At 37.8% G+C, this 25,345-nt stretch overlaps 1 protein-coding gene and 1 long non-coding RNA gene across 4 annotated transcripts in view; both read left to right on the plus strand.

Moving 5' to 3' along the window:
* The window catches only part of slc5a6a (solute carrier family 5 member 6a), a 45,725-nt gene extending 24,042 nt beyond the window's left edge, over positions 1-21,683 (plus strand). For 2 of the 3 annotated variants that reach the window (XM_030128697.1, XM_030128698.1), the window contains exons 2-18: positions 3,873-3,974; positions 5,268-5,511; positions 5,599-5,820; positions 7,045-7,110; positions 10,323-10,374; positions 10,481-10,548; positions 12,682-12,836; positions 12,915-13,055; positions 14,447-14,576; positions 14,656-14,744; positions 16,260-16,372; positions 16,465-16,532; positions 16,655-16,741; positions 16,834-17,015; positions 17,123-17,226; positions 19,066-19,187; positions 20,234-21,683. In XM_030128697.1, coding sequence (XP_029984557.1) covers positions 5,386-5,511; positions 5,599-5,820; positions 7,045-7,110; positions 10,323-10,374; positions 10,481-10,548; positions 12,682-12,836; positions 12,915-13,055; positions 14,447-14,576; positions 14,656-14,744; positions 16,260-16,372; positions 16,465-16,532; positions 16,655-16,741; positions 16,834-17,015; positions 17,123-17,226; positions 19,066-19,187; positions 20,234-20,431 — 1,923 coding nt within the window. In that variant the 5' untranslated portion in view covers positions 3,873-3,974; positions 5,268-5,385 and the 3' untranslated portion in view covers positions 20,432-21,683. The remainder of the gene's footprint in view (positions 1-3,872; positions 3,975-5,267; positions 5,512-5,598; positions 5,821-7,044; positions 7,111-10,322; positions 10,375-10,480; positions 10,549-12,681; positions 12,837-12,914; positions 13,056-14,446; positions 14,577-14,655; positions 14,745-16,259; positions 16,373-16,464; positions 16,533-16,654; positions 16,742-16,833; positions 17,016-17,122; positions 17,227-19,065; positions 19,188-20,233) is intronic. The other variant, XM_030128699.1, reaches the window with a different exon arrangement.
* A 621-nt stretch (positions 21,684-22,304) lies between these two features.
* LOC115415223 (uncharacterized) lies at positions 22,305-23,706 on the plus strand. Its single transcript, XR_003934777.1, has 2 exons — positions 22,305-23,353; positions 23,561-23,706. It is a non-coding gene; the product is annotated as an uncharacterized LOC115415223 (long non-coding RNA).
* The last annotated feature ends 1,639 nt before the right edge of the window (positions 23,707-25,345 follow it).

Consider the following 25,345-nt stretch of genomic DNA (forward strand, 5'->3'; position numbering starts at 1 on the left):
TATCGCAATATATTGCAGAACTGATATCTTCTTACACCCCTAATTACAAATACACAAATATTTAATAACAAACAGAATATTGGTAAAATATTGTTTAGTACTTCTCTACAGACATTTTAGGTTGTTCTAGGAGTGTGCAATATAACGGTATTAGATTGTGAAGGATTAGAACGTATTGATGATCCAACAAAGACGTGGTGGAGTCATTTATAATCTGATGTATTCAGAGCCATAGAGTATTCAACAGCTCTGGGTGTAGTTATATGCTGACACAGACACATCACATCAGTTCACATCCATGTCAAATGGATTTCGCAAACGTTGTGTAGCGGGAGTAATGGCTGACAGTGACACGGTTGAGTTGCTTCCTAAAAAGAACTGCACTTCCATCGTATGGAATTGGTTTGGCTTTTCCCCAAATGGCAAAGCCTAAACAACAGTCATTTGCAAAATTACCAGCCACCTGTTCTGTAAACCTGGAGGATGATTTCAAACAGGCGTTTCCTCATTGATATTTTGTTCTGTTTTTACTTTTCATGTTTATTGAAAGCTACTTCAAAAACCAAGTGCAATTTAGTCTTTATGTTCAAGAGTGAACTTAATCTGAGTGTTGTTGTTTCCATTTTAGTGTGCATTTATGTTCTTGGGACATGTTGGTAAAATTCTACAAACTATTTAAATTAAAATGTTCTTGAAGGTTCTCTGGGCTAAATTGTCTGTTTTAATTTTTTTCTTTTAGGGCTATATTTTACTTAAGGAAATCGTTTGGTTGCACTCTTCAGAAACTTGCAAATTAGTCTCAAAGATCAGTGTAAAGATTCGTGATAAAATCAAGATAATGATTTTATTTTTGAAAAATTGCGAAATGATCTTTTTGCAATATCGCCCACCCCAAGGTTCATATTTGATTCAGGTTATTCACATTTTTTGTAAAAGGATACTCTGTAAATGTAAACTTTTACTTTTTTTACACTAAAACAAAGAGAAAATTTGCAGTTTTCATTATTTATAGGTTATGATTTTTCTGGTCTGACCCACTTGAGATCAAATTGGTCTGTATGTGGAACCTGAACTGAAATAATATCTTTAATTTCTTCGGTGCAATTTTTGCATTTCACAAATTTGTCCCACGGGCTGGACTGGACCCTTTTGCAGGTCGAAGACGCCAAAATGACACCACCTTTTTTCTATTTGAAAGAGTCTCCTTTCAGCAGGATGTGAGAATGGCCAGTGAAGGACTTTGCTGAAGAGTGCTTTAGGATGTCCGTGACTGATGGCCTCATTTTTTATTTTTATTTCTTTATTTTTTTTAAGGTTACTGTGGTAAACCAGCTGGTGACATTGAATTTAGAAGAACAACAATCTAATCTCAGTCAGGGTTTTCAGAAGGCTTAGTGTTGTCGGAGGTCTGGGGACAGTTGTGGATTTCATATTATTTTATTGTTATACTTGGTTAAGTTGTTAATGTTTTTAGCCATTATGCTTACGGTATTTCTAAATAAAGCTGGTAGACCTTTTGTACTTAGTCTAATTTTGTCACAGATTTACAGGACAGGGTGGATGTTTCTCAATAATCCATACTGCAGTAGCCTCAGATGTCCAGAGTCCGGTCTCATTCAGACCCTCATCCACTCGAATGTATTTTTCTTTTAAGAGTGTAACGTATACTGTGTGTACTCCTAACATCCACACTACTTTGACAGCTGAGACTTTGGAAACCCAACAGACTCTGTTTTAGTTGGAGTCGGTTTTCAGACCTGAGCTCGGTGTTGTGGTGCAAAAGTATAAACGGATTCAGCGCCTGGATGCTCCTCATCAGTCACTGAGCCTGTTTACATGTACACCAATACTCCAACCATTATCTGATTTCTGGAGTTATCAGATTATTCAAGTGATCGTGTAAACAGGATAATCTGCTCTGTTTTATCAGGTAATGGCAGTAATCTGATTATGAGAAATCGGATTAAACACTTGGATTTGTTGTCAGTACTCCCATGTCTTAATGCATATATACAGGTTAATCTGATTAATTTAGTTCTGTTACATCTGAACATGTGGACAAAAAAACTAAAACAAGCAGCATTGGTCAGGACTTGGCTTTCTGACATGGTTCCAGCTCCCATCCATGTTTTTTTGCCAGTTAGAAATGCATATATATATATATATATATATATATATATATATATATATATATATATATATATATATATATATATATAGCCTAGTTATTAATGCTCATTATTTAGCTTTTTTAATGAGGCTTTTGTTTTGAAAAACCCTAGTGTGTGTATGTATGTGTGGGCGCACGCAGGCATATGTGCACAGTGGGGGAAAGTTCTTAATACTCATTATTTAGCGTTTTTAATAAGGCTTTTACTATGAAAAACCTTAGTGTGTGTGCATACATGCACAGTGGGGGAAAACTCTTAATACTCATTAGTTAACATTTTTAATAAGGCTTTTATTTTGAAAAACCCTGGTGTGTGTGTGTGTGTGTGTACATACATGCACAGTGGGGGAAAGTTCTTAATACTCATTATTTAGCATTTTTAATCAGTCTTTTATTTTGAAAAACCCGTGTGTGTGTGTGTGTGTGTGTGTGTGTGTGTGTACATACGTGCACAGTGGGAGAAAGTTGTTAATACGCATTATGTAGCATTTTTAATCAGGCTTTTATTTTGAAAAACCCCTAGTGTGTGCGTGTGTGTGCATACGTGTACAGTGGGAGAAAGTTCTTAATACTCATTATTTAGTATTTTTAATTAGACTTTTGTTTTGAAAAACCCGTGTGTGCATACGTGCAAAGTGGGGGAAAGTTCTTAATACTCATTATTTAGCATTTTTAATGAGACTTTTATTTTAAAAAATCCTTGTGTGTGTGTGTGTGTGTGTGTATATGTGCTCAGTGGGGGAAAGTTCTTAATACTCATTATTTAGCATTTGTAATAGTGTGTGTGTGTTTGTGAGAGAATCAGTTTGAATGAATTGAAATTGTACGAACAGCTGAGCATTTGTTCATAAAAGGGAGAAAAGTTATAGAAAATGGAAGTTGCGTAGTCAAACAGAAGTGGAAGACAATAACAGGAAGTTTGAGTCTACTGTCATTACGTACGTAGGTACTCCGAAAGAAATTTGATGGACTGGAGCAGCTAAATAAGTGGTTTTCGATTATTGCATTTCTCAAGTGCATGTAAATGCATCACATCGGGTTATTACAATGATCTGAATGCTCTCAGTTATGGGATTTTTATGGTCATGTAAACAGGCTCAGTGTGTGTTCAACATGGGTATATTACAGGTCATTCTGTGCTCGTCTTTGTTAGCAGCTGTTGTGCAAGTTTGCAAACTGTTTCACACAACGCGTCCAGCAGAGTTACCAACCCCCTTGGTCGTGTGTTTTATGTGTCGGGCTTTTGGAGATGAACTCTTTTAAAGCCTTGTTTTAAAAATGAAAACGCCTCGGTGTTGATGTATCCTGAAACAAAAGACCAGTTTATGTTTTCTCTCCTCTCTATTGTTGTGACCTTCTAACCTGATCCCACTCTTCAGATTTCATGTACATAACTGACCCTCATTGGAGATTCTCTTCAGAGGCTGCAGCGTCACATGTGGTGGTGTGTGTAGAGGAATGTGAGCCTTATTATGAGCCAAGAACCAAAAACTCAAATGTACCCCCTAATGGGAAACGTTGAGAAGAAAACGGTCACATGTATATTGTAAATATGTAACAAAGATCTCTGTAACACAACAAAAAAGACACTTGTTTTTTTGGAAAAGACTGAGTAGGTATTCATTCATTTTCAATTGTAGCAGCAGTTCATACTCTCATAGGGAGCAGTGTTTTACTTCATCTCTTTCTTTATTTTCTACAGTGACTGTGATTGGATGCTGTGATCAGATCCTCCCTTCCACTCCGCCTTAAATCCAAGTGGACGGCGTCTGTGAGCAGGAGGCAGCTTGATTTCATTAGGTCGGTAAGTCCTCTGTACCTTTTTTCCTGGTATATTCACATTGGCTGGTTTATATTTGTCCTTTAAATGCAGTTAATGGAGTGAACCAGGTTGTGAAGACATCTGCAACATATAGAAAAAGGTTTTATTTTAATGTGTAAAGCTTATTGAGGTAGAAGTGTATGTGTTTTTGTTGCTCATGATATGTCATTTGATCTTAAGATACAGTTTAGGTGTTATTCATGAATTGATTGTCTGTATTGTAATGTTAAAATGTGCTTTTCTTCACTGTTTGCACTAAAGACACTCCTGTCTGACATTTGCAAGTTCTCCTGTGGTTTCCCCACCAGCTGTTTTGGCTGGTTTTGTAATAATATTAACTTAAGGGGAACATGGAGAACTATCAGTGCTGAAGATTACAGCCAGTTTACCCTGTATAGTTGCCCTGGAACTTGTATGTTGACTCTGATAATTCCACTGTACATCCCAACAACAACAGAACTAAAAGCAGACGTGGCAGGTTGTTGAACATCATTCATCACTACAAGCGACCACTAAAGTTAACAGGACTATTTTATCTGTAACACTAACAGAGACTGATAAATTGCATGTGATATGAACATGCTAACAGCTGTCACATTGCCCTCATACATGATGCCATCCTGTTCACCTGTTCACTGGTGTCTATGCAGAGGACCTGGCATCAGCAGGACTTAGTGTGTGTCTCCCAACATCTTCAGTGCCTCTTTCCTGCTTCCCTTCAGCAGAAACAGTGTAAAACACTGTCAGCACAAGATATATCCCAACACAACTTTCACATAAGGACACAAGCATGAATTAATATTTAACCCCCCCCCCCCCCCCCCCCCAGAATAGGGGATAGAAACTGATCAACATCCGCAGTGAAAGCAATATCTTATCAAACTATACCTTTGATTACTGTTTAGATCAATAGAGCCCTAGTGGTAGAAAATGCTTACAGTGCTTTTAAAACAGGTTGTTACCACTATTAAAGTAACTTCATCAATATTCATATTCAGTGCAATAATTCAACATCAAACTAGTACAGTGTTTTTTTTATACTTTATGACAGATTTTATTATGTGCATTTTTTAAATGGATTTTAATATATTTTTATACTGACTATTTTATTCTGTGTTCAAGTGTTTTATCTCTGTGTTTTTTGAGACCAATGCATCATCATTTCGTTTTTACAGTACACCTGTGATGGAAATGTTTAAATGACAAATAAGGAATCTGAATGTGAATACTTGATGACACAAACTAAATGTCCTTTTTGTGTTTGTTTTCTTCCAGCTCTGTGAGTCTCCCTATGGGTGACAGTGTTACTTTATCATCGTGATACCCCCTAGAGGCCGTGCTTCAGCGGCCCTCACTGCCCTGACCCCCCCACACCACCACTTCCTGTATCACTATGGGGGAGGTAGTCCAGATGCACTTTACTACCATTGACTACGTCATCTTTGCCTTACTGCTGGTGGCGTCAGCTGGTATCGGCCTCTTCTATGCCTTCTCAGGTGGCCGCCAGCGCACGACACAGGTAATGTTTCCAGTTTGGACACAGCAGAGCAGATCTATTTGGACTGTCGTTCCCTTCTTTATTCAAAATGTGTTTTGTCTTGTGCAGGAGTTCCTGATGGCCGACCGCTCTATGAGCTGCCTGCCCGTGTCGTTGTCCCTCCTGGCCACGTTCCAGTCGGCGGTGGCCATCCTGGGCGCTCCTTCAGAGGTCTACACCTTTGGTACTCAGTACTGGTTCTTGGGCTGCTCCTACTTTCTGGGCCTGCTCATCCCAGCTCATGTATTCATCCCAGTCTTCTACAGACTGAGGCTGTCCAGTGCATATGAGGTACACGCAAAACCACAGAAAGGGACATTCAGCTTCAAAACACTGCATGGATTAAAGCCTGCTGTCATATTTCCTATGATTAAATGTGCCAGACTGAACCAAGTATCAGTATAATAATACATTCTGTTAATTTGAGTCAGGGTTGCACCAGCAGGGATCAATTTAATTTATGCCCAGGTCAAATCAAAATTCAGTAGGACTAGGTTTAAAATAGGTAAATGTCTTCATTCATTTTACAAACTGCTTAAAAGAGTGATATTTTGCACTGGCCCTTTAAATGCACATGAGCCATTTCAGGCCCCACCCCCTCCAGGTTGTCAGCTGTGCTGCTCTGTCCCATTCAACCAACAACTGAACATTTTAGGTAATAGGCTCCAAGTTTGGACATATTTTCAGTCTGGACTACAACCGCTGCTGCTGACAAACAATTATGTCGAACTGGAGAAATGTTGGTCTGAAGTCTGGACCTGATGTGTGCAAATGTAGAGACGGAACTAATTAAGAAGGAATTAAAACAGGTTGTAGAAATCCACTGGATTTTTGCCCAAATGAATATAAAGCTAGCTTTGCAGCAGCTGGAGGGTTCAAATTCAAACTGTATGAACTATCAGGGTCCAAATACACAAAGAAATGAACCACAGACTAAGAAAAGTGGGTTTAGACAAATATGAGCCCTTTAAATCATTATTTAATAAGGTTTAAAAGTCAAACCTTGTTTGTGCAACCCTGCTGTAAACTGCAGAAGGTCATTTTTGTTGATGTATGTACTGTTTAATGTTTTTGTCCAATCATTTAATTGTTATGTCTTTTCCTCTGTCTGCCTGTTTTTACTGTCGTACACGTTCAACCCCCTCCTCCTGCTTCCTCTGTCTTTTATCTCTTCCAGTATGATCTCAGAGGCCACTTTTACTGTCTTATCTGTCTTATCCTTGACAAGTTAATGTCTGAGGGAAACGAATGGTCTTTCTTCAAGAATTAACCTCTTTAAAGGTTTTTTATCTCCAGCCAGATAAATGGTTTCACTCTTTAACTTCAAGGACGCTGATCAGTCATTTTCCACAGAGCAGTTAGTGCATTAATGTCATGTGATGAAAAGATGAGCACTAACTTTGACATGTACCCAAACTCTCTGTAAACCACAGGATGACTCTGAGATGATATAAAATCACACTTTTGCATCATTGTTTTTTTCTTTTTCCCCTCCCCTTTGTGTCCTCTTGACAGTATCTGGAGCTGCGCTTCAACAAAACAGTCCGTATATGTGGGACTGTGACCTTCATCTTTCAGATGGTACATTTGTTTCCTTTTTATTTTGTGTATTTCATCAGATTTTTGGGCTGTCTTATTGGTGACACTTTATTTGGATAGTTCACCTACGGAGAGTTTAGAATAATCATATAGCCTTTCACTAGTGTTTAAAGGTGTGTACAATTTTAAGAGGATTTAGTTACAGAAATGGAATGTGATATTCATAGTTCTGTTTACATTAATGTGTAATCACGAAAAATAGCTTTCAGTATATAAGAACAAGCCATTTATATCATCATTGAGTGAGTCCCCTCTACAGACTCTATCATGTATGAATGAATGAATGAATGTTTTATTTTCTGGCGTATAAACATTACAATTAAACCACCAACAAAGTAAATGATCAACAGGAAACAACCAAAATAAAAAAGGAAATGTATCCTATTATACAAAAGAAATTCTGAATATCTACTTAATACACGTTATTTACACATGCGAAAAGGAGTTGGAAGAAGTAATGTCATGTTTAGACAGTAGCTGTGAATTGACTACCCCCACCCCGCTCCCACCCCCACCCATCCAATTTCCCCCTTTTTTTCTGTTTTCTAGTGGGTAGTGTCCAGTGTGAAGGTGTAGTACCGTAGTGTATATAACCTCTGGTTGTCCCTAAATATCACACATTGAATTTTGTTAATGTGTCATATAACAGTTTTCAACCAGTATGGATGACTTTTTTCTTAAAGGGTACCTGTAGAAAAAATTATTCAATCATCAAAAGTCATCCAAAACAATGGTTATGTAATGTAGTCCTAACTCCTGTGTGTATCATGTGACTAAAACAGACAGAAAAGAAAACATGGAATGTCTAAAAGCACTGTTTTTGTCAGTACAGTGACATAGATATTGATGGAAGAACTGAAGTGATATTGGTTATTATCAAGAAAACATGTTAAATGGATAGATATCAGCTCTGAAATTCAACTACTATGAGCTATTTTTGTAGGTATCATTATATTTGTCCAAACAAATGTACCTTTAGTTGGACCAGGCATTAAAATGAACAAGAAACTGAAGAAAACAAGGGTGGTCTAATAACTTTTTCTGCGACTGTAAATGGGTACATCCATTTCAAACATCTTAAGCATCACTGTCTTCATACTCAGATGCATCCTTTGCATTGTAATGAATGTTTGTCAATTAGACCACCAGAGGGCGCTGCTCTTAATTACCATACTGGCCAAATACCATGAAGAAGAGGAAAGTTTTTTGCAAAGAAGAAGAAAGTTAATAATAACTAACATGGCAATGACAGTAGAGATATTACTAATGTTGATATTGATGAAGGTAGTTGGCGTAAATCTTTTGGTAGTTTTTCACTAACTCACGCAGTCGCTGTTTCAAAAGTTCCACCAGTTCTGGAAAATATTCTCATCTGCATCTGCAACATACAGGGTTATTCAAAAAGAATGAACCAATTTCATTACGCAATATTTTAATAAGGAAAAGCAATAGAAATCTCCAGTCAAGTCACAAGTATTCTACTCACAATCAACTTTTATTTCCTGTCTTACAAGTGTTCAGTGTGTCCACCACCTGCAGCACGGACAACATCAGTGTGATAAGAGAATTCCTCCCAGATGTGTATCAGCATATCACCATCCACTGAGTTGTTTGCTGTTGTTATTTGATGTTTAAGGTCATCGAGGTTAGTGGGTAGCGGTTGAACATGAACGCGATCTTTTACGTATCCCCACAAGAAAAAAATCACAACAGTGAGGTCTGAGGATCTCACAGGCCAAGCACAGAGAGAAAGGTGTTGGGCTCCCCTTCACACCAGTCCATCATTGGGGCACTTTTTCATTTAAAAACGCTCAAACTTAGAAAACTCCTCTTTCAAATGGTCACTGACTCATACTATGACGATGCTTGAGAACTGAAGCTTTGCGTCATGAAATCGGTTCATTCTTTTTGAGTAACCCTATATTCTCAATTTGGGTTTGCATCTACAAACTCCCAGAGTACGGACAGAAATACAGATGTAATGAATGCAGAGGACAGACAGAACGTTCCATCCGTATATGTATGCGTGTTTAACGTAGCGCATGAATGGGCCTCTATCAGCCGGTGTTGGGTCGTGTCCCTAGGATAATGGCGGATTGCAGAGCTAATTGTTACCCCATAGTTTGCTTCTTGAACACATGCTTTCCACTCAGTCTGTCTCACTGACTGCTGCTAACGGCTGCTCCCCATAGGTTCTGACCATGCACATAATTCACATTATAAAAAAGGTCCAGTGTGATGCAATTATGGTGATTTTTGTTTGTTTGGTTGGTTTTTGTTACTGAATTTGCACCTCTCTTGCTTATAAGAAATACACAAAGCATACTTACTGCCGGGTACAGGTTCACTTAAAATGCAATAAAGGGTTTTTTTTTTAAAAGTGAATGTTGAGCTAATTTAAGTTGATTACCTGGGACACTTGACAGTGAAATATCTGAATTGTTAAATTATTAAAATAATTGTTTAATTCCTGTTGAGGTCTTACAAATGTTCTGTGAACTCCAAGGTAAAGATGCATCCATTGTTAGATTCTGGACCCATATCAATATTTAAGATGACAGTTTGAGGTCAATCCAGATATTATTTTCTCTGTTTATTTTGCTTTTTGTTATTCATCCTACCTTTTGTACAAGGGAAATCCTCACTATATACAAAATACATACATTAATAGTTTTAAAGTCTCATTGTCTTTGAATGAGCATAAATTCAACCATAAAAACTCTTGAAAAACCCTTTTAATGTAACAGAACAGATAAATATCAGCCACTGCCATCAATGAAAAGGCCTTTTTTGTTGATTTTACTGATATAGGTGGACTATCCAAATAAAGTATTACTATGTGACTTACCATAGGTCTATTTTTGTGCTGTTTTTTATTATTTTTACTCAGTGAACTCACCTGTAGAGCTACTCTGATGTATGATGATATCAGCAGTTCTTTACAGAAATGTAATAGACCTAACACTATTTATGAGCCAGTCGTATTATAGCCTGAAGCAAAACTTGGCCCTGAAAATGTCACAGTGACCCTTGTAAAACAGCCCATGTGACTTGTCTCCTTTTTATGTAGATAATATTTGGTTTATTAACAGTAGGTTGTTGTTTTTCCTTTCTCCACCCACTTGTCTTATTATTCTTTAACTCAGCAGTACAATAAACAGGACTTCTGAACCCACTTGTATTCTCCTCTGCAGGTCATTTACATGGGCGTGGTCCTTTACGCTCCAGCTCTGGCACTCAATGCAGGTAAATACAAAATAGTCTGCATCATTTTATGACATAAATACACTTCTACGCAATATCCAAGCTGTGTTGTTCTGGTTGGTAATGAGTCCACTGTTTTCACCTGCAGTGACTGGTTTTGACCTGTGGGGGGCAGTGCTGGCCATGGGATTGGTGTGCACTTTGTACACTGCACTGGTGAGACACAAAATCTGTTCCTGACTGATCTGTTTTTGTGTGTGTGTGTTTTGGTTTGTTGGTTTAATTATACTTTTATATTTTTTTTCCTTTTGTTCAACATCTAAGAATTTTACCTTGTCAGAACAAAAGAAAAAAGAAAAGTATGATCTTCCTTGGCAGCGGTCTGCACTCTCAGAGTGCTTTTCTAGTTTTGTTTTGTTGTTTTTTATTAATTTTTGGTAACAAATTAAAGCTCAAGATCTTATTAAACTAAATTATATAATACTGCAGCATTTTACACAGTATGGTCCACTTTGCAGATATATTAAAGGAAAATCTTTGATTTATATTCAGATCATTCTCCTGTCTATAATAGTGTAATATTTCAGGTAGCCATAAATTGAGGTTTAACCCATAAAGACCCAAACAGCCACTGGCAACCAAAACCATCTACTGATGTAAACTGTTTAATACCTGTTGAGCCTCTAATCCTATCAATACATGTCAATATTTGGTGTAAAATACAGTTCTTCATCTTTTCATGGTCATCAGATATGACCCATTTAGATGTTCGGAGGCTCCGTAGTTACTGTGGAAACACCGTCATCTTCTCCAACATTGATTCACCAGTAAAACTCATGGAGTTGGATCAGTGACAGTGGATGGACACACTGGGTTTATGTTCAGTTAATGACAGATTTTTACTGAAAAAGACAGTTTAATCTGTTTCTGATATAATCAGCGTCAACTTTAATCTGAGCTTTAATGAACATCTACATGATCAACAAATTAAATAATGGAAAATACCTGATTTTGTCTGAAAATAATGCAAAATACAGAGGATAATATTACATTAAATGGTGATAAATCACTTAAGAAAGGTTAAATAGAGAGAAAATAATTATTTGTGAACTGACACAAAAGTAACAGTGGGTCTTTATGGGTTAAGGTACTTTATTATCCCTTAGGGACAAATTACTGTTCAGACATCACACATTCACACACTCTGGTGTCTAATGATGTCCGATGTTAATCTGGTTTAATTAGTTCTTTTACATCTGTGCATGTGTAAAAACAATATAATAGAAAATGGAAGTTTCAAACATGAGCAGATACAGTGAACCTGTTACCTGTACATGACCATTAAAAATCTGATAACTGGGAGTAATCCGATAATTGCTGTAACCAGATGTGATGTGTTTACATTCACTTCAGAAATGCGATAATGGAAGAACCCTGCTTTACATGTTTCAGTCCATTATTTGATTTCTTTCAGAGTATGTACATACATTATGATGTAAGATGTGCGCTTCCTGTCATTTTCAAACATCTGGTTTTGTCTTGTTGAATGAATGAATGAATACTTTATTTCAGTTATGTACAAAAACACATACATATTAAAAAAAAACAACATAAAATTAACACAACTGGTAACTGAAAAACGAAGAAGCTGTAGCCAGAGGCTTATTTCTGCTTCTCCTACTTCCATCCTTACTCCAACTCCGCACCTGGCAACACCTACAGTGTCAGTGTTAGCTGTCCTAATGTGGGAGGAGCTAATAAGACGACAAAATAGATCACAAGTTGCTGCTATCCTTCATTTCATTGTTTGTTTACCTTTTTCCTAAGGCTCACGTTGTCGCTGCGTAATTTCCATTTATATAATATTTTAAAATTGATTTTATTTTTTTTTAACACATGTGCAGATGTAAAAAAAAAAAAAAATACACATTAACCTGTATATGTGCATGAAGACATTGGAGCACTGGGGAGAAATCTAGGTGTGTTAATCCAATTTCTCATTATCCGATTACTGCCATTATCGGATAAAGCTGATCAGATTATCCTGTTTACATGATCACTGGAATAATCTGAAAACTGCAGAAATTGGATAACGATGGCAGTATTGGTGTGGACGTAAACAGGCACAATAACAGGAAGTTTGATTTTAGGAAGTTTGTATCTACAAACCCCAAAAGAAATCCGATAATGGACTGGAGCGTCTAAACCAGTGTTTACAATTATTGCATTTCTTAAGTGCGTGTAAACGCATCTGATCCGATTAATCCAATTATCTGAATTATTAGATTTTTGTGTTTGTGTAAACAGGCTCGTTGTCAGAAAGTCAAAGTGTTTGTGTTTATGTTCCAGGGGGGTCTGAAGGCGGTCATCTGGACAGATGTGTTCCAGACAGTGGTGATGTTTGCGGGTCAGCTGGCCGTCATCGTGGTGGGGGCGGGTCAAGCAGGGGGCATCGGTGAGGTGTGGAGGAAAGCCATCAATGGAAGCCGTGTTGCAGGACTAGAGTGAGTAATCTGCATTTACATTATAAGACGATGTATTCTCCATTGTGCTCTGCCTGAACGCCTTCCCTCTCTGTGTAGCTTGAACCCTGACCCTCTGGAACGCCACACCTTCTGGACGCTGGGGGTGGGCGGAGTCTTCCTAATGCTGGCTTTGTACGGGGTCAACCAGGCCCAGGTCCAGAGATACCTCAGTTCCCGTACAGAGAAGGAGGCTGTCATGTTAGTATTAGAAGTTTCTTAAAGCATGGTTGACTGATTTTCTCTGTGGTTTGTTTTTGTCTCACCATCTAAAAATACAGGAGCTAAAAATACATTAGCAATTTCCTCAAACATCTTGTCTGACAAAACTACTGGTCAGATTCATTTAAAAATAAATGATGTAGCTTCCTTGGGACAATATCTACAAAGTTTGTTCTAGTGTTAATTTTGTCGCCCATTTTTCAATTTAGTCTTTTGTCAAAGTTCCTTATTAGTCTTAGTCATATGTAGCCATTCACATATCATTTTTTGTTAGACATGTTTTAGTCGACTGAAGTCTCAACATTTTAGTCTAGTTTTGGTCAAACAAGAACTCAAGGTGTTTTAGTTAAAACATTTTAGTTTAGTTTTTCTTTTTTTTGCTTCAGGGATGATTTTTGTTTATCATTCCAGTCAAGTGTCATAGTAACCTGGAAAATCTTGAATGAATTGATACAAAATTTTATTTAGAATCACCAACCAAATTGGAAAAAAAACCTGTTAAATGGTACAGCTCTGTTACAGACTGGTTATACTTTAGCAGACACAGGTTAAAATATGATCAAAACTTAAAAGGATAGAACTACTGTCGACCTAAAATACAACCAATCTGGGTTGGAGTTCGGTTCTGTGCTTGAGATTACAGTAGATCAAATGCAATTTTGTTCTGAACAGAAATAATGATACAAAACTAGAATAGACCCATTGTTAAGAAAAATCCATTACGAGATGGAGATCTAGAAAAAAATAAGTGTCTTTGAATTAAGGGTTTTTAAAAGTGAAAACTTAAACACAGCAGATACCTACAAACAAACTGTCAGAGGTCACTCAGTACACACAGGAAACCAAAACTGTCTTTGTCTGGACAGGGGGAATGTTGCGTTACCTGTTGTGTAGATGAAAATGAGGAAGGAGTTTTTGTTTAGTTTTTATTTCATGCAAAACATTTTTGTCTTTACTGGTCAACGATAAGGCACACTAAAACAGTCGGTGCAGTCTTGTCATTGTCTCGTCTTCATCATGGGAAAAAGGGTCGTTGATGAACATATTTCATCTCGTCAGATGAAATTAACACTGGTTTGTTCACAGTTTTGAGAAATTTAGACTTTTATTCCAGGTATCAGCCTAGTTCCTATTGATCACTGATAGAAGTCATATATGGACTGTGACTGAATTAGCTGAGTTCTCCTCCAGTGAAAATCCCGCCCACTTCCATTGTTAGATTGATCTGCATCCAGACCACAGGACTGGAACATAGAACAAAACCTGACAACCTCACACATTCAACTTATTATTGATTCAGATAGAACATGACGCTGACATACAGGGACGCTGGACCTATTTTATGTCTGTCATCTCATCCCTCCTTCCAGGTCTTGTTATGTGGTTTTCCCGTGCCAGCAGATCGTCCTGTGTTTAGGCTGTCTCATGGGTCTGGTCATGTTTGCTCGCTATGGTGAGGACAGCCCACTGGATAAAGGTTACGTTAAAACCAATGACCAGGTAACCAGTGAAGAGCGCTGCCAGGGCTGTTTAGGTCCGTGCTAATACTTACACTAACACCTTTTGTGTCTTTGTGCAGATGGTGCTGTACTTTGTCATGGATGTGTTCAGGGACCTGCCGGGGCTCCCTGGTCTGTTTGTAGCCTGTCTCTTCAGTGGAGCGCTCAGGTAAATATGGACCCGCAAACCAAAGGAAAACAGGAGACATGTTTTCTAATAGTTAAGTCTAGCTTTAAGTCATTTTTATCTCACGCTGCGCTGTATTAAAGGAGTGATATTTTGCTTTTTTAAATGGATTTCTTCCTTTTCCCACATCTCGCTGTGGTCTCCATAAGCTGTAAATGCTCTGCTTGGCTCTGAATTCTTCATTAATTCAACTCCACAGGTCCATCTTCAACCCTATTTCTGAGTAATGACACCAGAAAGGTGGTTTGGAGTGCTGGCCCTTTAAATGCACAGGACACACTTCAGGCCCCGCCCCCTCCTGGTTGTTGACCGTGCTTTCTGTCCCGTTCGGCCACTTGTGTTTATTAATGCAACCAACATCTGAACATTTTAGGTAATGGGCTCCAAGTTTGGACATATTTTCAGTCTGGACTACAACCGCTGCTGCTGACAAACAGTTATGGAGAAATACTGGAGAAATGTTTGTCTGAAGTCTGGACCTTATATGTGCAAATGTTGTGACATAACTAGTTGTAAAACATTACAAATTATGAAGGAATTAAAATAGGTTGTAGAAATCCACTGGATTTTTGCCCAAATGAATATAAAGATAGTTTTGCAGCAGCTGGAGGGTTCAAATTCAAACTGTATGAACTATTAGGGTCCAAATACACAAATAAATGAACTTAAGACTGATAAAAGGGGTTTGGGTAAATATGAGCCCTTTAAGGCTATTTTTATGTAAAAACATTACAATGTGCAGAAGAAGAGGCACTAAATGGGTACACCAATTACACATTAACAGAACACAACTTTGTTTTTAATGGCAGGTTGCAGTTTTTATGTTTTTATGTTATGACCTAATGATTTCATATCTATCCAGAATTGTAGCGACATACTAAACAAACAAGCAACAGCTAATTTTGTTGGATTTTAGTGCGTCTTCTCTTTCATGATAATATGTTTTAATAAAAATGATTCTATAAAATTGTCCACATATTCCATGTAGGTGCTTTTTCTCATAATTACAAGATCGTGATGTCGATGTTATCAGATTCAGAGCTGTGTGCTGAATGTTCTTCTGTTACACACATGAACCCACAGTGAGTGAAACTGAACAACAGCACTGTGTAATCCAGAATAAAATTACATTGAAAACTAGAAAAGCACTCGGAGGGCGCAGACCCCCGCCAAGGCAGATCAGTGTCGTCGTTGTTCACCCCCCTGATCACCACCAAAACTTAATCATCTGTTCCTTGTGCCATCATCAACATTTCCTGAAAATTTCATCAAAATCCTTCCATAACTTTTTGAGTTATCTTGCTAACAAACAGACAAACCCCAATGAAAACATAACCTCTTTGGCAGAGGTAATAAAACGATTCACATTTACATGATGGACAGCAAGAGTTTATCAGAGACCCAGAGACTTTTAACTGAAGCGCATTTTAGTTTAGGAAATTCTGTGATGTTTTTAATCAAATCCTTGTTTTTCATAAGGACTTCTTTTCTCACCAGCACCATCTCATCAGCCTTCAACTCCTTAGCAACAGTAACAATGGAAGACCTGATTAAACCTCATTTTCCAGCCATGACTGAAGCCAAAGCCACTCTCCTGTCCAAAGGACTGGGTAAAAATGAGCAGTTTGTTTGTTTAGGAGTGTGTTTGAAATGAATGTCATATCTATTGGGATGGTACTGAACAGTTTTATATCCTCCACAGCTTTAGTCTATGGTCTGGTGTGTCTGGCCATGGCTTATATTGCCTCTATAATGGGATCGGTACTGCAGGTAAGTCGCATGTCAATGTAAAGGCTGGGGTCAGGTGTCCTGTTCTGCCTCCTACACTACATGATGCTTAGTAAATATTGTATATGTGTGACTGCTTTCTGTCCTGTTCTGTGTGTCCTCAGGCGGCCTTCAGTATCTTTGGGATGGTGGGAGGTCCTTTGCTAGGCCTCTTCTGTCTGGGAATGTTCTTCCCCTGGGCTAACTCCATCGTAGGTCCCATCTGAATGCAGTGGACTCTTCCTGTTCTATACTTCTTGCTATGCTTTTCTTTACACTGCTGTTTACTTGTGGGTCTCCTCAGGGTGCAGTGGTGGGATTAGTCGCAGGCCTCGCCATGGCCTTCTGGATCGGCATCGGTAACTTTGTGATGCGCATGTCCACCTCCACAACCGTACCAACACTTAACAGCACCACATCGCCGCTGATTGACAACATGACTACTACTGTTGTGACGTCTCTGCTCAGCACCACCGCCAAGCCAAGGTGAATATACAACTACGAGTACTACCCTTTACATACGCGTTAACTTTGACTAGATGCACCAGATGGAGTCTGCGGTGCTAATACTTGTCCCATTATTCCCTCTGCAGACCAACAGGTGTGGAGGCGCTCTACTCATTGTCCTACATGTGGTACAGCGCTCATAACTCAGCCACTGTGGTGGTAGTGGGACTGCTGGTCAGCCTACTAACAGGTATTCTCTTCTGCTTTTATAGCTTCAAAAACAACTACATACACGTTATGACTGCCCTTATTGATTGATTGATTGATTGATTGATTGATTTCGAATATGAATGTCAAAACAGAAGAAAATAAATAAACAAAACACTTAAACTGAAGATATATAATACATAATCGAAAAGCAGGGAGAAGAAGTATGACTTATAAACTCCCACCTCTTCCCCTTAAATAATTAATAACAGTACTGTTCTTCCTAGTCTAAGCAGATCTATACTATATACTATAATATGACTGATACTTATTATTAAATAATTTGATTTCTGGCTTTATATTATTATGAACAAACAAACACACACACACAATCAAAAGCACCTGTACATACATATACATACCACATACTTGGATTGTCCATCCTTACAACCCCCAGTGATAGCCAACACCTCCCTCATCTCTGTACCTCTTAAAAATTGTGTCTTTGTACCTCCTTTATTCCCACAGCTATGGAACACACGTGAAATTTGAGTATTGTTTAGCTCTTTTACGACGGCTGTATCTCCAGCGCTATATTCAAATGATATTGGAAAGCTGAGATTTTGAGCTTCCCATTGTTACATAACTATTTACAGTAGGAAGATGGAAGATTTTTATTACTTTTAGACCCAGCAGTGCATGTTTGTCCTCTGTCGGAGACAAGAGTTTCACAGCTTTATACACACAGAAATGCAGTCCCTTGCAAAGGACATCCCATTAAAAAAAAAAAAAAAAACGGTTGCATTATGCTGTTTCCAATTAAGACATTATTTAATGTAAAAAAAAAAAAAAAAAAAAAAAAAAAAGCCAAAACTGTTACTTTCCTGGGTCTCAGGAGGTTAAGTGTACATTGTAAAAATACTAACAGGCAGTGGTGCTGCTTGCCATTAGGCAAGGCAGGCAGCTGCTTGGGGCCCCTAAGCCAGCAGGGGCCCCCAAAGGACCAACAGACTTGACACAAACAGTCTAAAGAATAAGTTCACTGCACAGTGGCAGTGAGAAGTTGTAGTAACAACTACCTGTCTCAAATTGTCTGAAGGGGCCCCCTGAGTCCAAATTTTTTATTTATTTTTTTTTTGCTTGGGGCCCCAGGGGACCCTTTCTGCGCCACTGCTAACAGGTAGAAGTGCTGCATTAAAAATATTTATGTCTCTGAGTTTTACCAGTAAAATGTACCTAAGGTATAAAAAGTCAAAATAGTCATTGAGTAGTAAACATGTGATATTTTGGGTTCTGTAAGGTCATAATATGTCCTGTGAGAACCATAAAAAGTCAACTTTTCAGGAGCTCAGAAAAATGAGATAATGCACTTTCCAGTTGATCCAACAGGGTTTTATAGAGTTTATTTCACTTCACTGAATTTTAAACATGATTGCAACATTGAAATTCACCACATTTAGGGATGGTGGATGTGGACAAGACAGGGATGAGAATTGTAACCTTAACAGGAACTAAAGCTTTCAGACAAATGTAGTGGAGTAAAAGGATAGAACTGCAGAAAATGGAAATACTCAAGTACTACCAGAACGTTATATTTGCACTGGAATAAAACAACTCATTTTCAGCCATCTCTGAAAAGAAATTATAAAACATCAGTTTTTCACTTTAGTCAGAGTATGTTTCTGCATCAGACAGTTGAAATGTGGTCAAAACGCTGTCAATTACCCAGGATTTATTCAAACAATTTGTCAGTCTTACTTGGTTTATACAATAGCGTATTGACACTTGATAACACTACTGATCAGTTTTTTGAACCAGGAACAGTTTTTCATACATGCTATGTGTAAATAAGAGTTTTGCAAACCTTTTCATCCCATATCAGGGCCCATGAAGGAGAAGGATCTGACCCCAGGGACGGTGTACCCAGTCCTGGGGAACCTGCTCTTCTTCCTGCCTGATCGCTACAGAGAGAAGCTCTGCTGCATCACCCCTCTGGCCCCCAAGGTAAACTCACACTAGCAGCGATTCCACATGATAATCAAGAACATTAGAAGCTGAAACACCACAAAAAACATTAGAGCTGAAACCATTAATTTGACAAACTCCCTGAATCAAAGCCTCATTTCCTTAATGTTGCTGCCGTTAAACATTGGTTCCACTGTTGAGTTTCACACGGACACTTATTGTGACGCACTTGACACCAGAAACAACACAGTTGGATGTTAGTTCCATGTTTGGTCATTACAAGTTGGATCCAAATGTAGTAAAGACTGCAGTGGCATATAGTTTATAGATGCCTTTGGACTTTGTTGTTGTTTATATCTATAGATATTTTTATGTGTACTTTTATATTATTGTTGTTGTTTTTTCTATATACCTGTAGGTATTTGTTATGCATCCTTCTACTTTCGTACTTTTTTGTGGCTGTTGTTTCAGCTGGTTCTGGAATAAGGACAAGTTGTCATTTTCAGACTTGTCTTTCATATTTTTACCTTTTTTTTTCACCTGTTAAAATAATTCCTTAACCGAATCAAAGAAAATAATCAACTGATTAATCAATTACAAAAATAATTGTCAGGCACATTTTCATCAACTGCTTTGGAGTGAATAAAGTAGGCTGTTTAGTGTCAATAGACTGATGTCAAAGGTTAATAATGATGATGATGATGATGATGATGATTTAAGGAATATTTAAGGAAATCAACTACAATATGTATTTTTTTTATATCGTCTTTCTTTTTTTAATGAATTTTGAATGTGTTTGGACTATGGAAGTCCCATAACTTTTATAATGTGTATGTATTTATAAGGTGGAGGCTTTAAACAAGCTGTTTTAGATTTTTCTGCACCTTTACTGTTTTATTATGTCTTTGAGTAATGTTATGTATGTGCAAAATAAATGATGATAATAATATTGATTTGTGAAATTGGGAATGTTTTTCAGACTTTCTAACATTTAAATTGCTCATAATAAAGACACTGACTATGTCTTTTGATCTTTTGTTTCCTGTAACATGTTATTTGATTTGTGTATGTGTTTTCATCACCAGCTCAAAGAAAGCAACAGCCAGCCTTATCTGATGGCCAAGAAAGACAGCAATGGAGCAGCGTTCTGCAAAGAGGACATGATCACTGAAGAAAAGGAAATGGAGAGCGACCGAGCACCGACTGAGGACGAGGACGAAACGAGGAGCTTGCCTCCGTCGTGTGAACTGACGGGTCACACTGTTCAGGAGACGGCACTGTGATCCTCCTCCTCTTCCCAAACAAGCACACACGCTCACTTTGTCAGAAGAATGCACATCGCTCTTCCTCGGGGAGAAACACGAAAGGTAAAGTGAAGAACAAAAAAAAAGTTCCCAAAACTCTGCAGCTTTTGGGGGTGATCGTGGTTTTACAGTTTTTTTTTTCTTCCAAAAATAACACAAAGGAAATCGACACTTGCCAGGCTGGAACTGTGCACTGACCGCTGGGAAAGGAGTGTGCTGATTTCCAGATGAGCAGCACAAAGACAGATATATGCAGGTTTAGAGAAGGGACTGGGCAGCTGCTGTTTACTGTGAGCAGCTGTGGATCCAGTCCTGTCGACACAAATGAAAGAATCAGGTCGTACACAGACACAAAATGTAAAAAAAGATATTTTTGTATAGAAGATGGAGCTGTCACATTTCAGAATATGTCTAAGAGAATTTAGTATATGAGAACATTGTGTCTGAACCTAAATAGAAGCCAGGTTTGTGCTGCTGTGATGGCCTTCGTCCCTGTACTCTGTAGTCTTTTCCATGGCCTTGGTTTAACACTAATGTTCACCTTCTAGCTGCTACAGTATGTATTTAAAGTACAAGTCCACAGAAGCAAAGCGGTGCTCAGATGAGGGCAGAGGTTACATCAAGAAGTGACATGAAGTCAGAAAACATGTCCCATTGTTCTGTCCAGTAACTGACCTGATCTTCCATTTTTTATTTATTTTTTTTTACTTTTCATGAGGGCATAAAATGTAGATATTGTTAGGGAAAGGATGTTAACATGGACTGTGAAAGTGACTGTCACACATTAGTTTGTGAATTACCATTTTGTAGTTTCTCTCTATTTTGGCCTCTTTTGTCCTTGTTGGGCATCGGGGGGGACTTGGGGATGAATGGGTGAAACCAGCTAAGTTCCAAACACTGGACACCCTGCTAACCAACAATAGTATTTTAATAATAATAATAATAACTAATAATATAATAGTTTAAAAACCACTAAATAATTTCAGCTTTTTGCTAACTATTAACACATACAGCTCTACAATGTCATCTTCGTGCCAGAAGTAACTACATTCAATATGGAGAACACAGTGCAACATGTCAAGCTAATGCTAAAGCTAATCCAATAATACAAAACACTGCAAAGTAATGTCAGCTTTGCTAAAAAAGTTAATTCAAAAATCATTTTAATTCATGCTAACACAGTCCTGTTGGTGTAATTTCTAAACTTCAATTTAAGTATAGCTATCGGGGGGAGGGGGTGTTTTTTTATTCAATAAACAAAAAAATCTGGATGTGCTTCTTAGCTAGCAAGCTAGTTATTAGCCAAAGCTCTCTATTAGCCCCTAAAACTTTATTAAATGAGCAATAATTTACAAAAGAGCCACCAGTGCAGTTATTAGACCAAATAAAACTAGTGAGACTAAAGCAAAAAGACTTATGCTATGTTCAGACTGCAGGCAAATGTGGCACAAATTAATTTTTGGGGTTTTTTTGCCCATATGTGACCTGTATCTAATCTGTTAAAGACAGTTTGAACAGCACTAATCCAATTTTTTTCAAATCCGACCCAGACCACTTTCATATGTGCTCCTAAATCCGATACGTATCTGATATTTTACAATGCGACTTCAGTCTGAACGGCCAGATCACATTTATCCAACCTTTACATCATTGAAATGCGACAAACATCACAATTCTGTGCCGAGACAAGATGCCTCCATATTTCCTTCCGTAAACACAGTGTGTGTCTGCGTGGTCACGTATTACCTCAGGACCTCTTTAGTGCATGTGGGCACTTCAGGGTCGCATTCAGTTCAGACTCAAAACTGATAAAAGTCGCATTTAATGTGGAATGTGAAGGAGCACACAAAAAAATCCGATTTCACCAAAAAATTGAGTTGTGCATTACACCCTGCTGTGTGAACGCAGCCTCAGTGAGTTATGGAGTGAAGATGATGTCTTGTGGATGTTGACTTTAAAATGCTTCAGCAGTGGCTTTGTTGTTTCACTTTGGTCGACAATTCTGAAAGTCCAAGGTCGTTTATTTCGTTGACGGTGCAAACACCTTTAACTCTGCACCACTCATCTGAGACAAACCAGGTAAAATGAAAACCCAGACAGTCTGCCTGGCCTGGTGCTGGTGGGGGGGACAGTCCTGTTGAACATGTTTCAGTTGGTCTTTGGTTTTTCTTTTTTACAAAGTGCCTGGTTTAGTTTCTGTCCATTACTTCCTGTTTTAACCTCTGCTCTTATCTGACATGCCTGCCCCCGATGAAAGCACAGCGCTGCTTTGAATCACTGACTAAAGCCATTCTGGACCGTTTGAATGGACCGACTGGACCTGAACAGTGAACATCATTCGGTCTCTAGTGTCTCTGTTTGTATTTTTAAGTGCCCATCTTCTTCTTTTAAATGAATCCACGTTGGTGTCGTCAGTGCCAGTGTGTACTAGTACTTAAATAGTCTGTGGTTTAATTTATTCTTTTTTTTTTTTCATAATTTTTGATTCCTGTCATGATTTTTGGAATCACAGAATTCTTGACCATCTTGACCACTTTGACAGCATTTACATGTTCCATTTTAGACAGATGTCGTGGCTGTGTGTACAGTTATTCTGGTTTCAGGGAGACCATAATGTGATTGTGTTTCATCATGTGACTCACCATGGTTTTAATCCCAAACCAGACTTTACATTTATTTCTGAAACACAGGAAGCTCATTCAGAACATCTGCTCAGTTCACAGGTTACCCCCCGCTTTACCTCAGCTGTAAAGTGTAGCTGCGGTGAAGGGCTTTTAGAGCCACATTGAGGATTGGAACAGTTATTCCCAGAATAGAATATTATTTCAAGAAAGCAGTAAAACTTTACTAATGTTTCACAGAAAAAGTCATGATTAAAGACAAAAATCTATCAATAAAGTTGTAATGCTTTAGTTTAGTTTATTTCAAATATGCAACAAAACAAAATAATCCTACGTAGTCCTTACAAATTAAACAGATTATAAGAAAACAAACAAAAAACAAAAACCTATACATGTACATGAAAACAAAGTATGACTTAATTTGACACTCAGAAAGGAGTGGCAGGAAGTATAACTTATTTAATCCTACCCCTTCTCCACACAACAGTCTATTGTTTTTTAGAGAAGAATGTCATAATAACACAAGAATAAAGTCTCTACTTTGAGAAAACAACTCACAATATTGCAGGGAACAAGTGAATTATACAAGTAAAGACAGTTAGTTGAATAGTACTGGAAGAAGTCAATATTTCACAAAAGACAGACAGGTTTTATTTGTCATTTAAATTTAAATCAAAATGATTTTTCAATGCAAAAATGAACCAATACATATGGATATAAAAACTGTATGAAGTAATAAACTCATGATTCAGTAATGGGGGGGGGGTTGGGGGGGGGGGGGCTGGGCTTCTCTGCTCAGCTGATGCCTGGATGGATGGATGGATGGATGGTCGGTCATCCAGGGTTTCTCATTGGACCGTGTGGAGATGTTTTTAACCGCACTAACATCCTCCCACACACACACAAGTTATTACATGAATAAAGTAATATATTGAGGGAAAAATATACAAGAGTTAAGACCGATTATTTAAAAAAAAAAAAAAAAGTTAGAATACAGAATAAAGGCATGACTGTTTGTGTATAATTGATAGATGGGTGCTGCTATGAACTGGTCCTAAAAACTGGACATGGGGCTAGAAATTCAAGGTCAAAAGGACACAAAAATTACATATTACTATTTTTTTTATATCTTTTTTATTCTCTCACAGGTACATTTTGGGAATTGAACTAATTATGCAAGACGGAGTGTTTCACAAAAATGACCACTGTTGTAAAATCCTTTACGATTTATGTGTTTAAATGTTCAGGTTCTGTATGTAACACCAGTGGACACAATAGGTTCCACACCAAACCTGGACTGAGACTCTGAGATTGATGCCAAACCCACATGTGTGGATTAGAAAAACCACTAGGATCCACACATTGAACACAGTGTCTTTATTTAGAGTCTATAGAAGAACATTTACACATGTTTACACATCTAATGCACTGACACCTAGGGAGATTTAATGTCCATATTTGGGTCCTATTTTTGGACCCAATATTTGATTAAAAATTCATTAATTATGGGATGGATCAGAGTAAGAGTATAATGTTTTTGCATTTCTCTGAGGTCATCATTCGGTCCATCCTGGGTGGAAATCTGTCTATATTTACCTTTTATTATTGGGTCTAAAAAGATGGAAAAGTGACAGAAACTAAAATAAACCCAGTTTCAGAGAAGCACCCAGATTATAACTCATCAAAAATGTTCTAAAACAGTAAAACTGACTCATAATAACTGAATTTCTGAAACACAGTGTCTGGACTCAACTTTTCTTACAATAACACTTTCCCAAATAAGTACAACCTTATAAGTTACCATTATAATAAAATAATCGTATAATATTAGGACTTTTCTGGTCATTTTTGTTTGATATCCTCAGTGTGAATGTAATACTCCTAAGTGTTAAATACAGGTCAGACAATCAGTTGTGGACAGTTTAACAGTAGAGAAACACCAAACACATCTCATTGATTCTAAAGGATTCTAAAGACCAGCAGAGTCAGTACAGAAACACGATGAGCCCCTTTAAAACCATGTCCAACAGTCACAGAACCTACATGTGTGTCTGTACCATCATCCCCCAAATACCTCGATTTATCCAAAGCATATAGAATATGACTCATGTTTTTGTTTTTTAACTAATATATATCTATATATTTGAGATCGTATTTGTATATTTTTGTAATTTCACACAAAGCCTACATGTTTCAGGAGCTGAAATGTAGAATTCTATATGCAAGAACCATGAAATGTTTTGTTTTTTGTGAATGACAAACAGAAATGGGA

Source organism: Sphaeramia orbicularis, chromosome 24 (assembly GCF_902148855.1).
Source record: "Sphaeramia orbicularis chromosome 24, fSphaOr1.1, whole genome shotgun sequence".
In the NCBI taxonomy this organism is placed as follows: Eukaryota; Metazoa; Chordata; class Actinopteri; order Kurtiformes; family Apogonidae; genus Sphaeramia; species Sphaeramia orbicularis.